General features: G+C 39.8%; 1 protein-coding gene across 2 annotated transcripts in view; it reads right to left on the reverse strand.

The window, feature by feature from the left end:
- SLC16A2 (solute carrier family 16 member 2) overlaps positions 1 to 19,761 on the reverse strand; it is a 122,960-nt gene that overhangs the window by 19,814 nt on the left and 83,385 nt on the right. For both annotated transcript variants that reach the window (XM_081566920.1, XM_081566921.1), the window contains exon 2: positions 1,123 to 1,267. In XM_081566920.1, coding sequence (XP_081423046.1) covers positions 1,123 to 1,267 — 145 coding nt within the window. The remainder of the gene's footprint in view (positions 1 to 1,122; positions 1,268 to 19,761) is intronic.

The raw sequence follows: 19,761 nt of genomic DNA on the forward strand, positions 1-19,761 counted from the left end.
AGGTACCATAACTTCCAAAGTGTCTTGGGCAGAAAATTATTGGAGTTCTTTTGGAATGCCATATTCCTGAAGCTGTGGTGGAGGGTTTTGCCTTCTTCCCTCTCCTACAGATATGCTTCTGCAGAGCAGCAGAGATAAGGAGAATATGAACTTGTAACCTACTCCTTGCCAGACACTGACCAAATTCTGCCAGTGGGATCTATGGGACCAGAATTTGAGTTTACCCACTTTAGGCCTAGTTGGTAGCTGGGTGTTGGGTCTGTATCTCAGTGAGGGATGCTGCTGAACACCCTTTCTCATGCCCAAGACATGACTCTTTATCTGTCCCAAACTGTCCTAACATTTGTTGTTGTTCAGTCGCTAAGTCATGTCCAACTCTTTGCTACCCCATAGACTGCAGCAAATCAGGCTTCCCTGTCCTTCACTGTCTCCTGGAGTTTGCTTAAACTCATGTCCATTGACTTGGTGATGCTATCTAACCATCTCACCCACTGCCACCCTCTTTTCTTTTTGCTTTCAATCTTTCCCAGCATCGGGATCTTTTCATTGCCATGCAGAAATGGAAAAGGATCAGAAATGCCAAATAGCCTTGGGCTCAGCTGACCTCTTTTTCAGCATAAGATTACCCAAGAATACTCTAATGGCAGGTGTTCACATGGTCTTACTCTAGATTTTCATTCCTAGGAGGGCAGTTGAGGTCATGAGATGTGTGGCATATTGAAGGGAAATAGAATGGCAGAGTGGAAGACACACCTGAAAAGACCTGATCTAATGTCATGTTGTAGATATAAAAATTTAGGCCCAGAGAGGGAAATGATACTCATCAATTGTTCCATTGCCATTCAGTGACCAAAATTGAACCTGGGCTCAGCTGTATGAATGCCCAAGCTTAAGCTTCTCTCACCACTTTGGAAATCTTGAGTCCTCTTTGGGTATATTCCCTACCAATATGTCCTTGGGGACCCTAACTAGATAAATCCCATTGAAAAATAATTACTAGGAGCAAAGTATTTGAACACCCTACACGGAAAAGGCCACAGGGGATTCTGCAATGAGAAGAGTGTCTCCATTTGAGGCCCAGAAAGAAGCCAAGGGCAAATGGCCAGCAATTCCTAGCCTTACCTGGTGAAGGAGCTGGTATGGAGGCCAATGAAAGCAACAGCAGCCCCTGCAGTTGCTGTGATTCGGCAGCCCAAACGATCAGTGAATATACTCACAATGGGAGAACAGAAGAAGATCATTCCCATTGAGAGGGCTCCTACCCATGCTGCAGAGAAAAGAAGCACAAAGTCATCTTAGTTTAATGTGGTACCTGGTGGTGCAGCTGATATGTCAGTTCTTCTCTGATCTTTCTCAGGGGGCATTGTGTTGGCCTGCACTGCCAGCCTGCTAGTCCCTGATGGCCAGAGAGGTTAGACAATTTTCAAACTGCCTGTAACAAGGCAATGTGAGAACCAGGGGTCTAGTTCATAAGCATACCCAGAACTTCAAAGCTGGGGCAAGAGGCCTTTAGAGATCAAGTCTGTGGTAGGGATGTCTAGCTAGCTACCACACAGCTGCACTACATTTCTTAGCCTGTTTCCTGTGGCTATTTGGTATGACCACGTGACAGAATTCTGACCAATAGAATGTGGGTAAGAAGGACACATGCCATTTCCAGGTTTGGACCATAAAAAGACTCCCATGATGTTTCTGCTTTCTTGGGGGCCATAATGGCAGAGTGACCTTGGATGCCATGTATTAAGACTGGCAGAACTGCCATCAGTTCTGTCTGGGTCCCTGAATGGAGTGGAGTTCCTCCTTTCTCTCCAGTCTGGAACCCTTGCCCTGAATGTTATTTTCAAGGGCTATTTGTTATAGCAGTTAAATAAACACAAACTAAGACAAAGAGATTCCTCTACTACCATTTTATTGATAAAGAAACAAGTCTAGAAACGTGAAGGGACTTGCCAAACATCACATAGCAAGATAAGTGGCAGAGCTGGGCCTCAGACCTAACTCTCCTTATTTCTAGTCCAATGTTCATTGTATTGTATCTCTAATTAGGATTAATGAAGCTCCCATCATTGGAAGTGTACAAGCAGAGGCTAGATATAAAACAGGGGATTCAACCACTGGTGCAGATTTGGACTAGCCAGCTTTTCAGGCTTCCTTCCAGGGATACTAGGCCAGATTTATAGCCTTAGGCACTAGGCTACTTGGTTTCAGTGCCAAGGAACATGAAAGTTAATTAAGCCTTCAGAAGCTTAGGTAAGATTTGTCTTGGTCACTGAAACAGTCCTGTGAAAATGCTAAGACTAAGGAGTAAGGAAGGCCACAGACAAAGGCCTCCTGGAATTGACACAGGGTGGGTTCAGGAGTCACCCAAAGATTTATAAGGACACTGTATAAGAGAGTCATATAACTCTCCTGCTGAAATCCTTCACCAGAGCCCATGTTTGGCAAATCCCTGACTCTAAACTCAAATAAGAAGAGTTTACTCTTTTTATAAAGGCTCTTAAGTGTTTGTAACAATCCTCAACAGGGAGGAAGAGATTTGCCCTTTTACTTAGATTCTTGCTCAGCCATCAGAAAGAAAGCCCAAGCTTTTTTTGTTTGAAGGCTGTTATCAAGTTTCATCATGAGCCTCTCTTTTCTAGGCTAAACAATCTTAGTTTCCCTAACTTTTCTTCTTAGCTTTAATTCCTAATTATGTAATTCCTTTGAGAGCTCTCCTCTGAGTATGTTCCAAGTCTTCTTCATCATCATCAAAAAGTATTCACTGAGTGTCACCTGAACAGCAAGCCAGGCCAGCTTCTGGCTCTCTTGAATTGTGCAGCCCCAGAAGGGCCAGAGGAGTACAGTCTGAGCTTAGACTAGTCTACTGTCTGTGTCTCTTACCTCAGTACCTAATAGGTTGTTCAGATCTCCACTGGGAATCTTTATTTTGCTAGGGGTGCCATCTTGAGTCTTAGTGGCTGGCTCCAAAAGCACTGGCCTGAGACAGTTCAGGAGACCTGAACTCTCATCAAAATTTTACCTTATATGTTTCGATTTCGCCTCTTATCAGCTATGGGACCTTGAGCAAGTCACACAGCACTCCTCTAATCCTCAGTCTTCTCATTTGTAAAGTGGGGAATGAAATTCTCCACATGCCTTCCTCAAAGTTTTTTTTAATCTAATGATTATCAAATGTGATCATATGTATGAGAGCTTTGTAGATACCAATAAACACATCATATATAAAAATTAATACAAATGGATCAAGTAAAACAAAATTTTTAGAAGCAAGTATAGGAGAAAATTTTTCTAGCCTTTAGTTAGGTAAAGATTTCATAATTACCAAAAGTATGATCCATTAAAAAATCAATACACTCGACTTCATCAAAATGTAAAACTTCTGCTCTTTGAAAAATACTGTTATGAACATGAAAGGGCAAGCCACAGACTGAGAAAAATATTCACAACACACACGTCTTATAAAAGTCTGGTATCCAGAGTATAAGTGTGAGTTGACTCTCATACCTCAGTAAGAAGACAGCAAACAATCCAGTTTAAAACATGCGCAAAAGATTTGAACAGACATTTTATATACACACAAATGCATGACATGAATAGCAATTGGGTACATGAAAAGATGCTCAATATTATTAACCATTCAAGAAATGCATATTAAAACCGATACCACTGTATAACCACTAAAAAAGCTTTTTTAAAAAATGACAATACCTAGTACTGGTGAGGATGTAGAGGAACTGGAAATCTCATACAATGCTGATGGGAATGCAAAAATGGTATACCTGCTTTGGAAAACAGTTTGGCAGCTTCTTAAAAGTTAAACATACAATTACCTTATGATCCTGAAATCACTCTCTTGGGGCACATTTTGGCAATTATGAATAAAACTGCTATAAATAGATGTGTGTAAATTTTTGTGTTGAGGTATGCTCTCAACTCATCTGGTTAAACACTAAGGAGCATGCTAAATTGTATGTTTAATTTTGTAAGAAATTGTCAAGCTTTCCTCCAAAGTGGCTGTACCATTTTGCATTCCCAAAAACAATGAGTGAGAGTTCTTGTTGTTCTACATCCTTACCAGCATTTGGTGATGTCAGTGTCCCAGATTTCATTCATTCTGATAGGTATGTAGTGGCATCTCATTGCTTTCATTTGCATTTTCTTGATGACACATAGCGTTGAGTATTTTTTAATATGTTTATTTGTCATCTATATATTTTCCTTGATGAGCTGTCTGTTAAGATCTTTGGGCCATTTTTTAACTGGGTTGATCATTTTCTCATTGCTGAGTCTCAGGTGGTCTTTGTATATTTTGGGTAACAGTCCTTTATCAGATGTGTCTTTTGCAAATATTTTCTCTCCATCTGTAGCTTAGCTTCTCATTCTCTTGACATTGTCTTTTGCAGAGCAGAAGTTTTAAATTTTGATGAAGTCCAATTATTTCTTTCCTGGATTGTGACTTTGGTCTTGAACCTAAAAAGCTGTAATCATACCCAAGGTCATCGAGGTTTACCCTAAGTTATTTTCTAGGAGTTTTGGAGTTTTGTGTTTTATATTTAAGGGCTTCCCTAGTGGCTCTGATGGCAAAGAATCTGCCTGCAATGTCTCCTGGAGAAGGGAATGGCTACCCACTCCAGTATTCTTGCCTGGAGAATTCCACGCACAGAGGAGCCTGGTGGGCTATAGTCCATGGGATCGAAAAGAGTCGGACATGACTGAGCAACTAACACTTTTACTTTCAAAGAACTAAACACTTAGTGTTTATACAAATGTTTTATATTAGGTCAGTGATCCATTCGGTTAATTTTTGAGAAGGAGGTAAGGTCTGTGTCTAGATTAATTTTATTTTTGCATGTGGATATCCAGTTGTTCCAGCAACACTCGCTGAAAATATTACTTTTGCTCTACTGTATTGTCTTTGCTTCTTTGTCACAGATCAGTTGGCTATATTTATGTGGATCTATTGATATTTCTGGGCCTTCTATTCTGTTCCATTGATCTATTTGTCTATTCTTTCATCAATACCACACAGTCTTGAATATTGTAGCTTTATAGTAAGTCTTGAGGTCAAGAAATGACAATTCTCCAACTTTTTTCATCTCTTCTAATACTGGAGTCTTTTGCTTCTGTGTGTAAACTTTAGAACTGATTTGTCAATATCCACAAAACAAATTGCTAAGATTTTTATTGGGATTGCACTGAATCTATATATCAAGTTGGGAAGAACTGATATCCTGACAATATTGAGTCTTCCTGTTCATGAACAGGAAATTTGTACATATTTGTACATACTTTGTTAGATTTATACCTAAGTATTTCATATTTGGGGGTGCTAATGTAAATGGTATTCATTTTTAAAATTTCAAATTCTACTTGTTCATTGCTAGTATATAGGAAAGTGACTTTTGCATATTAATCTGATATCCTACGGAGAAGGCAATGGCAACCCACTCCAGTACTCTTGCCTGGAAAATCCCATGGACAGAGGAGCCTGGTAGGCTGCAGTCCGTGGGGTCACTAAGAGTCGGACATGACTGAGCAACTTCACTTTCACTTTTCACTTTCATGCATTGGAGAAGGAAATGGCAACCTGCTCCAGTGTTCTTGCCTGGAGAATCCCAGGGATGGGGGAGCCTGGTGGGCTGCCATCTATGGGGTCGCACAGAGTCGGACACAACTGAAGTGACCTAGCAGCCCCAGCACCAGCAGCTGATATCCTGAAACCTTGCTGTAATTGCTTTTAAGTTCCAGAATTTTTTTGTCAATTCTTTCATATTTTCTACACAGATTACCTTGTCATCTGTGAACAAAGAAAGTTTATGTCTTCCTTCCCAGTCTGTATACTTGTATTTCTTTTTCTTGTATTATTATATCAGCTAGAACTTCCACTATAATGTTAAAGGAGTAGTGAGAAGGGACAGCCTTGTCTTGCACCTGACCTTAGTAGGAAAGCTGCAATTTTCTCACCATTTTGTATGACATTATCAGTAGTTTTTAAAATATACATTTAAAAAAGTTAATCTGAGTTTTTTTAACTTTTAACTTTTGAAATAATTATAGAGTCACAGGAAATAGTCAAGATAATCCAGAGATGTCCCATGAACCCTTCACCCAGTTTCCCCCAATGACTACATCTTATATAACTAGATTATAATGTCAAAACCAGAAAGTTGCACTGCTATAATATATGTATATACTTATCATTTTATTGCATGTGTAGATTTCTATAACCACCACTGCAATCAAGATATAGAACTATTTCATCACCACAAAAATCTCCTTTGTGCTACTCCTTTATAGTCATACCCAGTCCACCATTCCTAACTCTGGGCAACCACTAATTTTTTTTTAATCTCTATAATAGTATTTCATGAAAGATATAAATTGAGTCATATAATCTGTGACTTTTTGAAATTGACTTTTTCACCCAGCATGATTCCCTGGAGGTATATATTTGAAGTTTCTTGTATACAGCTTATGGTTGGGGTATTTTTTTCCTGCCAATCTCTGTTTTTTATTTGACATATTTAGGCCACTTGCAGGAACAATCATTGATAAGTGAGAGTTGGACCATAAGGAAGGTTGAGTGATGAAGAATTGGTGCTTTTGAATTGTGATGCTGGAGAAGACTCTTGAGAGTCCCTTGGACTGCAAGGAGATCAAATCAGTCAATCCCAAAGGAAATCAACCCTGAATATTCATTGGAAGGACTGATGCTGAAGCTAAATCTCCAATACTTTGGCCACCTGATGTGAAGAGCTAACTCACTGGAAAAGACCCTGATGCTGGGAAAGATTGAAGGCAAAAGGAGAAGCAGGCAGCAGAGGATGAGATGGCTAGAAAGCACCACTGACTCAATGGACATGAATTTGAGCAAAGTCTGGGAGAGAGTGGAGGACAGAGGAACCTAATGTGACAGAGTTCATGAGGTTGCAGAGTTCTTTCTTCCTTCTTGGTGATCCAAGATTCCATTTCCTATTGTTTCCTTTCTGTTTGGAGAAATTCCTTTGGCCATTCTTTAAAGGTAGGTCTGCTGGTGACAAATTCTCTTACTATTCATTCATTTGAAAATGCCTAGATTTCCTCCTTCTTTCCTGAAGCATAGTTTCACTGGATATGCAATTCCAAGTTGACAGTTTTTTCTTTCAGCACTTGAAAAATGTTTTATCACTTCTTACTTCTGCCCTCCATGTTTTTTTTTATGAGAAATCCACTATCATTTGATGGCTTTTCCCCCTTAATTAGGGTATCACTTCTCTCTCAATATTTTCAAGATTAGTGTGTGTTTATATTTCAGAAGTTTGACTCTGATGTGTTTTGGCATAGATTTCTTTGAGTTCATCCTCTTTGTAGTTCACTTAGCTTCTTAATACTGTAGGTTTGTCTTTTGTTAAATTTGGGAGATTTTCAGCCATTATTTCTCTGAGTAATTTTTAATGGAACTCATTATTTAATGGAACTCATCCAGTGAAATTTTTTAAATTATCATTATTTCAGTTCTATGTTTTAGTTCTAAAATTTCCATTGTTTCTTCTTTATATTCTCTATTTAGTTGCTGAGACTTAGTATTGTTTCACTTGTCTCAAGTATGATTGTAATTGCTTATTAAAGCATTTTAATAGTGGGTGCTTTAAAATGCTTGTCAAATAATTTCAACATCTGTGTCATCCTAGTGTTGGTGGCAGTTAATTTTCTTTTCTCATTGAAGTTGAGATTTTCTTAATCTTTGGTGTGACAAGTGGTTTTTCTGTTGTACCTTGGGCATTTTGAATATCATAAGACTTCATGTCTTATTTAAACCTTGTGTTTTAGTAGGCCTACTATGACACTGTGCCAGCAAGGTATCTCCTCATTATTTCTAGATAGGGTGGAAGAGATGGGGATGGAAGTCCAGGTTCCCTGCTTAGCCTCTATGGACACCATAGGGAGGATGGGTGCATTGTTATGCTGAGCAGGGGTTGGTGTTCAAGATCCCCACTTGTCTTCCTCTGATACTTAACTGGTTGGGAGAGGTAAGAGTCTTTTCTTATTATTTTCCATGTTGCTTCAACAGATCGTATACTGAGTGATGTTAAAAGTCCTAGTTTCCTACTTGGCACTCACTGACACCATCTTTGTACCTCTTCAGAAATGGGAGGAGAACTAGAGGTTACAGTCTAGCAAGGGTGAATGTCCAGTCTCCCTGCATGGTCTCCACTGACATAGTGTTTTAGGAATAGGCCTTGTTGACACTAAGAGGGAATGACATTTCTGGCTCCCTACTCAGTTTTCTCTAATACTACCTTGGAATGGTAGAGGGACATATTAGGGCACCTTCTTATAACTGGGTGAGTTTATAAGTTGAGGTTCCTTATTAGGCCTTTTTGGTAAAGGTCAGAAGAGACACATTTTTCCCCATGGTGTTTGGTTGGAGTAGAGTGGTTGTCTAAAGGTTTTCTGTCTTGCTAGGCTGCTCCTTTCTTGGTCTTTTGGTTAGAGAAATCAGGCTTTTCTTGGTGCTCATTTTATCTGTCTGTATTGGCATTTCCCAGTTGCAAGTTTCTTCAGCTCCATGTGTAAGATATATGATGCAAAAAAAAAAAAAACCCTCAGGTAATTCACCACTGTGTTGTTCCTTGAGTCTTGAGATACTTAGTCCATCAGCTTTCTTCTCTTTACCTTTCAGTCTTCTTATATTTGTTTTATATATAATGGCCAGTGCTTTTAGCCATACTTCATGGGAGGAATAGGGAAAATTACTCTGATATAGCTTTTGATGCTAAATGTACATTTTAAAATGAAGCCATTCATTTGTTTAACAGTTATTTACCATCCTCTCTGGCCCAAACACATAGCTATCCTACAGCACTGAGGATGCTAAATGAGTGACATATGGTCTTTGCTGTCAAGGATCTCACAGTGGAATAGGGGACACTTTTTACACAGGGCATTCCTTGGGTCAGGAAACCCCCCTGGAGGAGGAAATGGCAGCCCACTCTAATATTCTTTTCAGGAAAATCCTGTGGACAGAAGAGCCTGGTGGGCTACAGTCCATGGGGTTGCAAAGAGTCACATATGACTGAGCACACAAGCACACACAAAAATATATAAATCACATGGTTTAAGACAAGAGTAAAATTTTTATTTAAAGATTTTCAGAGAAGTCAGACATTCTAAGTGAAAAGAAAAGTTGCTACATTAAGGATGTATGTGTGCGCGCTCAGTCACTCTGCTGCTGCTGCTGCTGCTTCTGCTGCTGCTGCTGCTGCTGCTGCTGCTAAGTTGTTTCAGTCGTGTCCAGCTCTGTGTAATCCCATAGACGGCAGCCCACCAGGCTCCCCCATCCCTGGGATTCTCCAGGCAAGAACACTGGAGCAGGTTGCCATTTCCTTCTCCAATGCATGAAAGTGAAAAGTGAAAGTGAAGTCACTCAGTAGTGTCCGACTCTTCGCGACCCCATGGACTGCAGCCCACCAGGCTCCTCTGTCCATGGGATTTTCCAGGCAAGAGTACTGGAGTGGGGTGCCATTGCCTTCTCCAGCTCAGTCACTCAGTCATGTCCAACTCTTTGTGACCACATGGACTGTAGCCTGCCAGGCTCCTCTGTCCAAGGATTTCCCAGGCAAAAATCCTCGAGTGAGTTGCCATTTCTTACTCCCGGGGATCCTCCTGAACCAGAGACTGAACCTGTGTCCCCTGCATTGGCAGTTGGGTTCTTTACCACTGAGCCACCAGGGAAGCCCCTCAACTTCTAGTGTGTGTGTACATGCTAAGTTGCTTCAGCCATGTCTGACTCTTTGAGACCCTGTGGATGGTAGCCCACAAGGCTCCTCTGTCTATGGGATTCTCTAGGCATGAATACTAGAATAGGTTGCCATGCCCTCCTCCAGCAGATCTTCCCGACACAGGGATCGAATCCGCACCTCATTATGTTTCCTGCATTGGCAGGCAGGTTCTTTACCACTAGCACCACCTAGGAAGCCACCAATTTCTAGTACCAATTCTAAAAACTTACATACATATGCTCACCATAGTACTAAAAACCGTGAAATCCTTGTATTACCAATAGATGCAGGGAACTTCACATTGCATTCTTGAAGAGGCAGAATTCCATTTGCAAGAGCGCCATCTAGTCCTTCTGCCTTGAATGGAACAGCTCCCTCCCTGCCCTCATGGTTCAGAGTACAGGGGCCACAGGATGGGCTTTCTGAGCCACACACAGGACATGGTGAATCCTCAATACACGGTTGGCTTGCCACGAAGGAAACATCACACACACAGCCCAAGCACCCAGTGAGGAGGGGCAGGGCAGCAGGTAACAAGAACATGGCTAACTGGAGAGAAAGGAAACAGCAGAACCGCAGGATCACCTGCTCAGCTCCCAAAAGCATGATAGGACAAGCCATGACAGGAGGGTCCGACTGGTCCCTAGGGGCAGGGAGAGAACCATCTCAGTGGCCTGGAGATGACAAATCTTTTCCTTGGCTAAGAACATATGAGTCAGGGGCTCAAGCATCCCAAGGATGTTTGAGGCTGGACAAGGTCCCTCTTATCCCCTTGGGGCACCTACTGAGAGCCAACAGGACAAGAAGGGCACCTGAAAACCAGGCTGACAACGCTCACCCCATTACCACATAGCTGGGTCTCCTTTCCTTCTCAGAAGAGTTTGTCCTCAGCCCTCATGCCCCAAGTAATTCAACCAAAGAAGGGGTCCTGGTGGGGACCAATGGCCCCAGGAGAAAACCCAGCTTGTGCCAGCCCCAGGATGCACTAATGACTATGCCCATGCCCTTCCCTGGCTGCCCACCATGAAGAATCCTCTGCAGGACACTGTGACACAGTGGACTCTGTCCCCACATGTCTCCTCCTTCCCTTGCTCACTACTGGATCTCTCTGTCTCAGGAGATCTCCCCACAAGTGATCAAAGAGAACATACTCTCCCCAAGTTCACCCCACAGCCAGGCGCCTGCTCGGACAACAGCTTACTAAGAAGGAAGGGGCAGGGATCTTGGGCCATTTCTGTCCCCTGACTTGGCCACCCACCCATCCTGGATGAGGCAGGAAAATGATACCAGACTCCATGCCCCTTAGTCTTTCACAGAGCTTGGAAGGGTAAAAAATGTAGCTGTGATTTGAACTCCCAGAAATGGAGACCACATGAAATGTTTGTGGAGAAGAACACAGCCAGAGGACCTACAACACCATCAACAGAAACCAGAGCTCTGGATAGCTGACTCCCCAGAGAATGGATGACAGCAAACATAACCTTATCAGAGGCAGAAGACCCACCCAGGCCCCCAGTGGCACGCCTGGGAGAGATATGCCTACCTTCTCCTGGCCATGAGTACAGTCAGGTGCACTCAGCACAGCACTCAGGGGAAGGGACACCAGATAAAAAAGGTAATTTAATAGGTAGATTAATGACTGAAGAAAAATAGCATAATTGTTAGCAATAAAGGTTATCAGAGGAAATTTTATAAGAGAAAAACAATCAAGGGATGACTATATTTAAAAAAAGAACCAATAGTGATAATACAAATAATGATAATTATAACCATGCTGATGATAAAAGAATGCTATCAGTTATCCTTTATCTTTCTTGCACTTAGTTTCCTTTTTTGGAAAATACAAGATGTGTAGGGGTTTTCTAGAATGCTTGACAGTCCTAGAATCAAAGCTAGAGAGTTTTTGTTGTCCCACATATTACCCCTGGTCTTTCCTCGTGGCTCAGACAGAAAGAATCTGCCTGCAATGCAGGAGACTTGGGTTTAGTCCCTGAGTTGGGGAGATCCCCTGGAGAAAGAAATGGCAACCCACTCCAGTATTCTTGCCTGGAGAATTCCATGGACAGAGGAGCCTGGTGGGTTTACAGTCCATGGGGTCACCAAGAGTCGGACACAACTGAGCAACTCACATACATACATATTACCCTTGCTCTCATGAGGTAGGCAAAGAAGTATTTTTGATGAAGTAGTTGAGATGTGGGAGAGTTCAAAGGATGAAAAGTAAATTTTAATGGGAGATATAGAGGGTCAACTTTATAAAGAGACTTGGCAAAATCAGAGATAACACCACACAACGTTCTATTAGGCAGAAAGCATTTTTTTTCCAATGCGCAACTGTCCTAAGTGCTAAGCAGGTGCCTAATTTCTGACTAATAAACTTTCTGTCCAACATAGCCCAGGACTTTAAGGATTAAATATGTACAAACCTATCATCCACAATTTTCTGCCAATGAGTCCCAGAGTTCTCTTCAGCCTCAAGTACTACCCTTAAGTGACTTAAGTACTCCCAAAAAGTTGGCCCCCCAAAGCTCTGTGCCTGAAGTGAATACAATGTCTGTATTCATTAGGCATTCCCTCCTTTTTTCCTCTAAGCACCCATTGCCAGCTGGGCTTCTGTTGAGCCTGGGCAGTGCAAAAGCAGAACCCTGGCCTCTCCAGCTCCATTCTGGACCTATTGGCCCTCAAGTTTCCTTATATTCAAAGTCTTTTCACTCAAGTGCCCAATTAGTGCTCTGGCTCCTTACCCAGGCTCACAGGCTAAAGTCTTTGAAATACAGGGAGGCTGCTCAGAAAAGAACTCAAATGTGAGACCAGATTCCCTACTCCTTGGCTGCCAAAAGCCAAACTCTCTGAGCTCTCCCTCTGAGTTGGAAAGGGGGAGAGGGTATTCTAAGAGCCAAACTCTCCAAATAAATTACAGGCTTTCATGAATTCCTGTTGCTGTGGGGGAACTAACAAAAGCTCAAATGAGGGAATGATGGAGCAAAGCCAAAGAAAAGGCAAAGCTGGGGAAGGGTAGATGAGAGAGAGAGGTGAAGGGGGGTGACATGAGGGCAGAGATGTCTCCATTTAAGAGCCCCTGCTTCAGGACAAGGTGAACAGTATGATGAAAGACTAGCAAACAGTATTAGGAGGCTACACTCTGAGGCTTGCTTAGTACCCAATTACTTAGTACCCAATTACTGTAGTACCCAATGCTAAGCGGAGAAAATGTCACTATGAATTGGAGTCTCTCTTGCCAGAAATATTCCCGTTTCTGCCCCATCTCCACTGTTATTTAGAGTCCCTAGAACATAGTAAAGAGACTAAACCTAGTTGGGTTAAGTGAGCATAGTAGGAATGGCATAGATAGGGCATGGGGACCATGTGGGGTTGGTGGCAGGTAGCTCAGGACTGTGCTGATTGTATGCTGGCACATCTAGCCAGGTGATCAGCACACCTTAGTAAGATGACTAAAAGCATTGGTGGAATACATTTAAAAGGAGGCAAATAAAAGCACTTTAGGGATCAGCTGGGGTGCTGTAAAGAAAACAATGCAACACTTTGGTCTTCCTTAGAGAATGAGATGGCAGGAGCCCTGCCCGTCATTCTCTCTGTGGCTGACTAGAGAGTGACCTCCAACCGAGCTTCATTTTCTGTTTCTTTAGCCTTGTACAGAGCTCAGAGTTAAGTGCTAGGTAGCTATTTTTCCAGTGAATAAATGTAATACTCTTGTTCAGGAAAGCTGATTCCAAACCTTTTTCCATGTTCTGATAAACATTATATTGAGAAGCTTTTACTTCCAGCTTTCAGCCTATCTAAGTCCATTTACTTTGGTAGCTACTCGCCATCCACTGTGTCTAGAACTCTTCTCCAGATCTGTAACAAGCCTTTATTTAAAAATCCCAGAAGTGTTCTCATATTTGTCCTGGCATTTTTTATTTTTTCTCTTCATTAGAATGTGATAATGTTTTTCTTGGTTGGCACAGCAATACTGGAAAACATTCTTTTCCAAGCATTCACCATCTAAACAAACCCCATTTTTAACCTTCCACACTTTATCTTAAAACATACCAACTTTAATGGGCTACCTACTTTTGAATGTCAAAACTTGTAAAGTCAAATAATCACTGAAAACATAAGTTGTCTTATTACCCTCTTATTACTGTATTTAACCTCCTTCTCTGTGCTGCTATTGTTTATTTACTTCTATTTTTGGAATCAGAAGATCTAGAGATCCAGTTCCTAATTTTACAGATAGTCAGACTGAGGCTGGGAGAGACTCACTTGGAAGTACCCATGTAAAGTCTGAAAATGCAGTCTTTCTAGCTCCTGTCTCAGTCCGCAAGGGATGATAGGCTTTTACTTAATGTCTTATGACCACTGATTTGGCAACCACTGGTGTAGGACAGCGGTCAGTTATCTACTCTAATGGCTAACGTATATGAGTGGTGGTTCTTGAACCCAAATCATCAGTGCTTTAGAAGAACTACAAATTGAAACAGTTTCATCAGTTTTCTCTGAGGGGGCTGGTTAGCACCTAGAGACTCTGATTATCAGACATGAATTCACCTGATAGAGTATGGAAAAGAGGCAGGAGTCAGTGACAGAAAATAAGGAGACAGAGAGATGCACATATCTAAAATGTAAAGATTGATGATAAGCATCTTACTAGAACTGCAAAGTGTTAAAAATGAAAGGGCCCTCAAGAATCATAGAGGGTTAACCAAGATGGCTTCACTGGTGAATTACAAGCATTTAAGGAAGAAATAATAATAAGCCTACACAAACTCTTACAGAAAATAAAACAGGAGGCAATACTTTACAACTCATTCTATGAGCCCAGTGTTACCCTAATACCATAACCAGATAAAGACATTACAAGAAAGAAAACTACAAACGAATTATCCCTCATAAACACAGTTGTAAAATTCTTAACAACATTTTAGTAAATTGAATCCAACAATATATAAAAAGGATAAAAATCATGACCAAGTGATATTTATTCCAGAAATAAGACAGGAAGAAGAAATAGAAGATATACAGATTATAAATAAGAGTGACATAGTTTTACAACTATCTCTATCTACAGACAATATGATTGTCTATCTAGAAAACTTTAGAGACTAAAAAAAGACACCATTAGTAGAAGTAATAAGTGAGTTAAACAAGCTCACAAGGTATAATACAAAAACCAATTGTATTTCTATATATTAGCAATGAATAATTAAAAATTGAAATAAAAATGCCATTTACAATACCATCAGAAATTTAAAATACTTATGGATAAATTTGATGAAAATAATGAACATACTTGTAGAAAATTTGACCTCTACAGTGAAAATTATAAAATTTTGATGAGCTAAATTGAAGACCTAAATAAATGGATATATTTTTTTCATACATCAGAAGACTTAATATGGTTCATATATTAATTCTCCCCCAATTTGTCTTATACACACAATACAATCCTAATCAAAATCCCAGCAAGGTTTTTTTTTTCATAGAATCTGGCATTGATTCTCAAATTTATTTGTAAATGTAAAGGATATAGAATTGCAAATATAATTTTTACATAGAAGAACAATGTTGGAAGATATATAATGAGTTGATTTTAAGACTTACTATAAAATTACAGCAATTAAGACATTATGGTATGGGCATAAAGATAGACATATTGTTCAATGGAACATAACAGAGTCCAAAAATGAGCCCACACATATATGGCTAGTTGATTTTCAATAAAAAATGTCAAAATAATTCAATAGGGAAGGATAGTATTTTTCAACAAATGGCACTGAATCAACTGAATATTCACATAGAAAAGAACAAAGTTGAACTAATATCTCACGCCATACACAAAAATTAACTCAAATTGGATAGTAGACCTAAATGTAACATTAAAACTATAAAACTTCTAGAAAACATAGGATAAAATCATAGTGAACTTTGGTTAGACAAAGATTTCTTAAATAGAGCATGAAGATCACAAAGTATAAAAACAAATAAAATTGACTTTATCAAAATTTTGAAATTTATTCTTCAAATATACTTAAAAAATTTGTATTGCAAGATATTTGCCTTACAATATTGTGCTGGTTCAAATATACTTTTAAGAGAATTAAAACACAAGCTACAGACTGGGAGAAAATATTTGGCAAAAATATATCTGATAAAGGAGGATTTATATCCAGAATGTATGAGAATAATTTCTTATTTTCAAAAACAAGAAAATAAAGAACCTGACTGAAAATAAGCAAAAAGATTTGAACTGGCAGTTTTCCAAAGAGTGGTAAACAAATACATGAAAAAAATGCTCAACATCATTAGTCATTAGGGAAATACAAGTTAAAACCTAATGAGACGCCAATACACACCCATTAAAACATCTAACATTTTTAAAACTGACCATACCAAGTGTTAGTGAGGATTTGGAACAACTGGAACTGTTGCTGGGGCTGTAAGGTGGTGCAATAACTTTGGAAAACAGTTTAGAAATTCCTCAACTGGTTAAATATAGAGTAACAATGACTCAGCAACCCTCTAAAATGAAAGCATATGTCCACATCAAGACTTGTACATGAATATTTGTAGCAACTATATTTGTAATAGTGAAAAAAACTAGAAACAGTCATGTCCATCAATATGTAAATAGATAAATACATTGTGGTATATCCATATCAAGAAATGGTACTCAGCAATAAAAAGGAATGAACTACAGATATATGAAACAGCTTGGATGAAACTCAAAACAATTGTAGTGAGTACAAGAAGCCAAATTTTAAAAATGCCTACTTTTTATCCCATTCATATAAAAATATCTAGAAAATACATACTAATCCATAGTGATAGAAAGAAGAGCAACAGTTGCCTGTAGTTAGGAAGAGGACTTTGGAGGATGATAGATATGCTCATTATCCCAAATATGGTAATGGATTCATGATGTATACATATATCAAAACTTCTCGTTTTGTGCATTTTAAATATGAGTTGTGAGAAGGTGAGGGTGGGACGTTCTGGGAGAATAGCATTGAAACATGTATATTATCATATGTGAAACAGAACACCATTCTATGTTCGATGCATGTGACAAGGGCTCAGGGCCGGGGCAATGCGATGATCCAGAAGGATGGGATGGGGAGGGAGGTGGGTAGGGGGTCCAGGAAGGGGAACACATGTAAACCCATGGCTGATTCATGTCAATGTGTGGCAAAAACTATTACAATATTGTAAAGTAATTAGCCCCCAACTAAAATAAATAAATTTATAAAAAAAAAAATATGAGTTGTTTATTGTATGTCAATTATACCTGAAGAAAGCTATTCAAAATAAAGTAACATTTCCTTACTTTTAAAAACAGCTGCATATTTTCACAATTGAAAAATTAGAAAAACAAAGAAGCAAGGCAAAAAAAAAATCCATAATCCCAATCACTTGAAGACAAGTATTTTTACCTTGATATGTATTCCTCCAGATTTTTCTATGTATATATATCTATACAGTTGTTTCAAAGACAATATATATAGTACATATGACTTATAAGCTGCTTTTAAACTTTTAAATATGTTTTGGAAACCTTTCCATGTTAATAAAATTTAACACCATCTCCTCAAAATAAATAATGGAAGGAAAGAAGGAAGGTAAGAAGGTTGGAAAGAACAAACCAGTGATACATGCAACAACATGGATGAATCTCAAAATAATTTTGTTAAGTTTTGTTGGCTTGAAACAATTTTATTGACTTGAAAGAAGCCAGAGTTTACCAAAAAATACATATCACATGACTCTAGCTATGTAAACCTGTAAAAACTACAGACTAATTTATAGCGAGAGAAAGCATGTTAGTGGTTGCCTGGGAGTGAGGAAGTAGAGTGGGAGAGAGTAATTATAAAGAGACACAAGACAACTTTTGGGGGTGATGGGTATGTCCATTACTTTGATCATAGTGATGATTTCATGAGTGTGTACACAGGTCAAAACTCGTCAAACTGTATCCTTGAAATATATGTAGTTTAATGTATATTAATTCTTCCTTAATAAAGCTTTAAAAAACCATTAATGGGGAAATCGAGGCTCAGAGAGGACATAAACTATTCAAGAAGACATAGTAGGTCCGTTGCTGCTGCTGCTGCTGCTAAGTCACTTCAGTCGTGTCCAACTCTGTGCGAGCCCATAGACGGCAGCCCACAGGCTCCTCTGTCCCTGGGATTCTCCAGGCAAGAAAAGTGGGGTGGGTTGCCATCTCCTTCTCCAACGCATGAAAGTGAAAAGTGAAAGTGAAGTCGCTCAGTTGTGTCCGACTCTTAGCGACCCCATGGACTGTAGCCTACCAGCTGAGCCAGAACTAAAACCCCTATCTTTGGACTCCTAACCTAGTGCTCCTTCCACTGTACCACAATGCCCAACAGGCCTCCAATGATCTGTCCAACCACCAGGCAAAAGCAGCAGCATTCAGATGGCTGATTTTCTAATCTCTGCTTTCAAGAATCATCAGCGCCTCTGCAGAGCCAGAACAAGAAACAAATGCTGAAATGATGAGCCACTTCCTGCCCTGAGATTGAAACTAGATAGGGTTCTGCCCTCAGCTTTAAGAACACTCTTGAGCTAAGGAGTTAGCCAGTTTGGGTAGTTCCTTTGAGTAGGCAGGTGATAGCTCTGTGACCAGAAGCAGCTCTCCATCCAGAAGCAGCTCTCCACATACTTGCAGTCCAGCAATTAGTAAGGAAACCTTGGATGGTAAGCCTGAGACATATGACAGGGTAATCAATCAAGGGAAGTCTGGCTGATAGGATCAATAAGTTTTTGATCCTTAAAGCTGAGATAAACACTAATGTTAGTGACACAGTTAAGGACCTCCTGCTATGGCTTCAAGGATGTATGAAGGCCAGAGTAAATCTCACTCCTGAGATTATTCCATGTTCCTGCCTCTGAAAAGGAATCTGCTGACAATCCCTAGCACTGCTGGATTCTTTATTAGAGCAGAGGGATGGGAGGTAGGGAAAAGATGGCAGAGGGATGCACTGGGAAAACATGGGTAGAACCCATTTTTCAATGTAAAATGCCTTTTCCAAGAATACTGACCCTTTCTTTTGATTATTTTATAAGAGAGATAGAGAAAATGAAGAAGAAAACAGAGGAAGAAAAATTAAGTTCCTGCATGCCACAAGTGGTTGGCAACCTTCTTCCCAACTGAGAAATTTCCTTTAGCTTCAACTTGGCCATTCTGGAACCAGGCTGGGACCTATACCACAACAAGGAAGATTCTGGAATGGATTACTCTTTCTATAATGTATAGGTTAAGAATACAGTCTCTGAAGTCAAACAGACATGGATTTAAGAACAAGATCTACTTACTTGCTGGTTGATGTTGAGCAACTTTCTTCATATCTCTAAGCCTCAATTTCCTCATCTGGAAAATAGATATTATAAAAGTGCCAACTACTGCCTGGATGGGAAGGGAGTTTGGGGGAGAATGGATACATATATATGTATGGCTGAGTCCCTTTGCTGTTTACCTAGAACTATCATAACATTGTTAATTGGCTATACTCCAACACAAAATAAAGTTTTTTTTTAAGTGCCAACTAAATGTTTGTTTTGTGAAGATTAAGTGAGGTACTATAAAAGACTTGACATGAATAAACACATGAAAAGATGCTCAACATTGCTCATTATTAGAGAAATGCAAATCAAAACTATAATGAGATATCACCTCACATCGGTCAGAATGGCCATCATCAAAAAATCTACAAACAATAAATGCTGGAGAGGGTGTGGAGAAAAGGGAACACTTTTGCACTGTTGGTGGGAATGTAAATTGTTACAGCCACTATGGAAAACAGTATGGAGATTCCTTTAAAAACTAGGAATAAAACCACCAAATCACCCAGCAATACCACTACGAGGCATATACCCTGAGGAAACCAAAATTGAAAAAGACACATATACACCAATGTTTATTGCAGCTCTATTTACAATAGCTAGGACAGAGAAGCAATCTAGATGTCCGTGAACAGGTGAA

This window comes from Giraffa tippelskirchi, chromosome X (genome assembly GCF_054371585.1).
Source record: "Giraffa tippelskirchi isolate mGirTip1 chromosome X, T2T-mGirTip1v1.2.pri, whole genome shotgun sequence".
NCBI classification, from domain to species: Eukaryota; Metazoa; Chordata; class Mammalia; order Artiodactyla; family Giraffidae; genus Giraffa; species Giraffa tippelskirchi.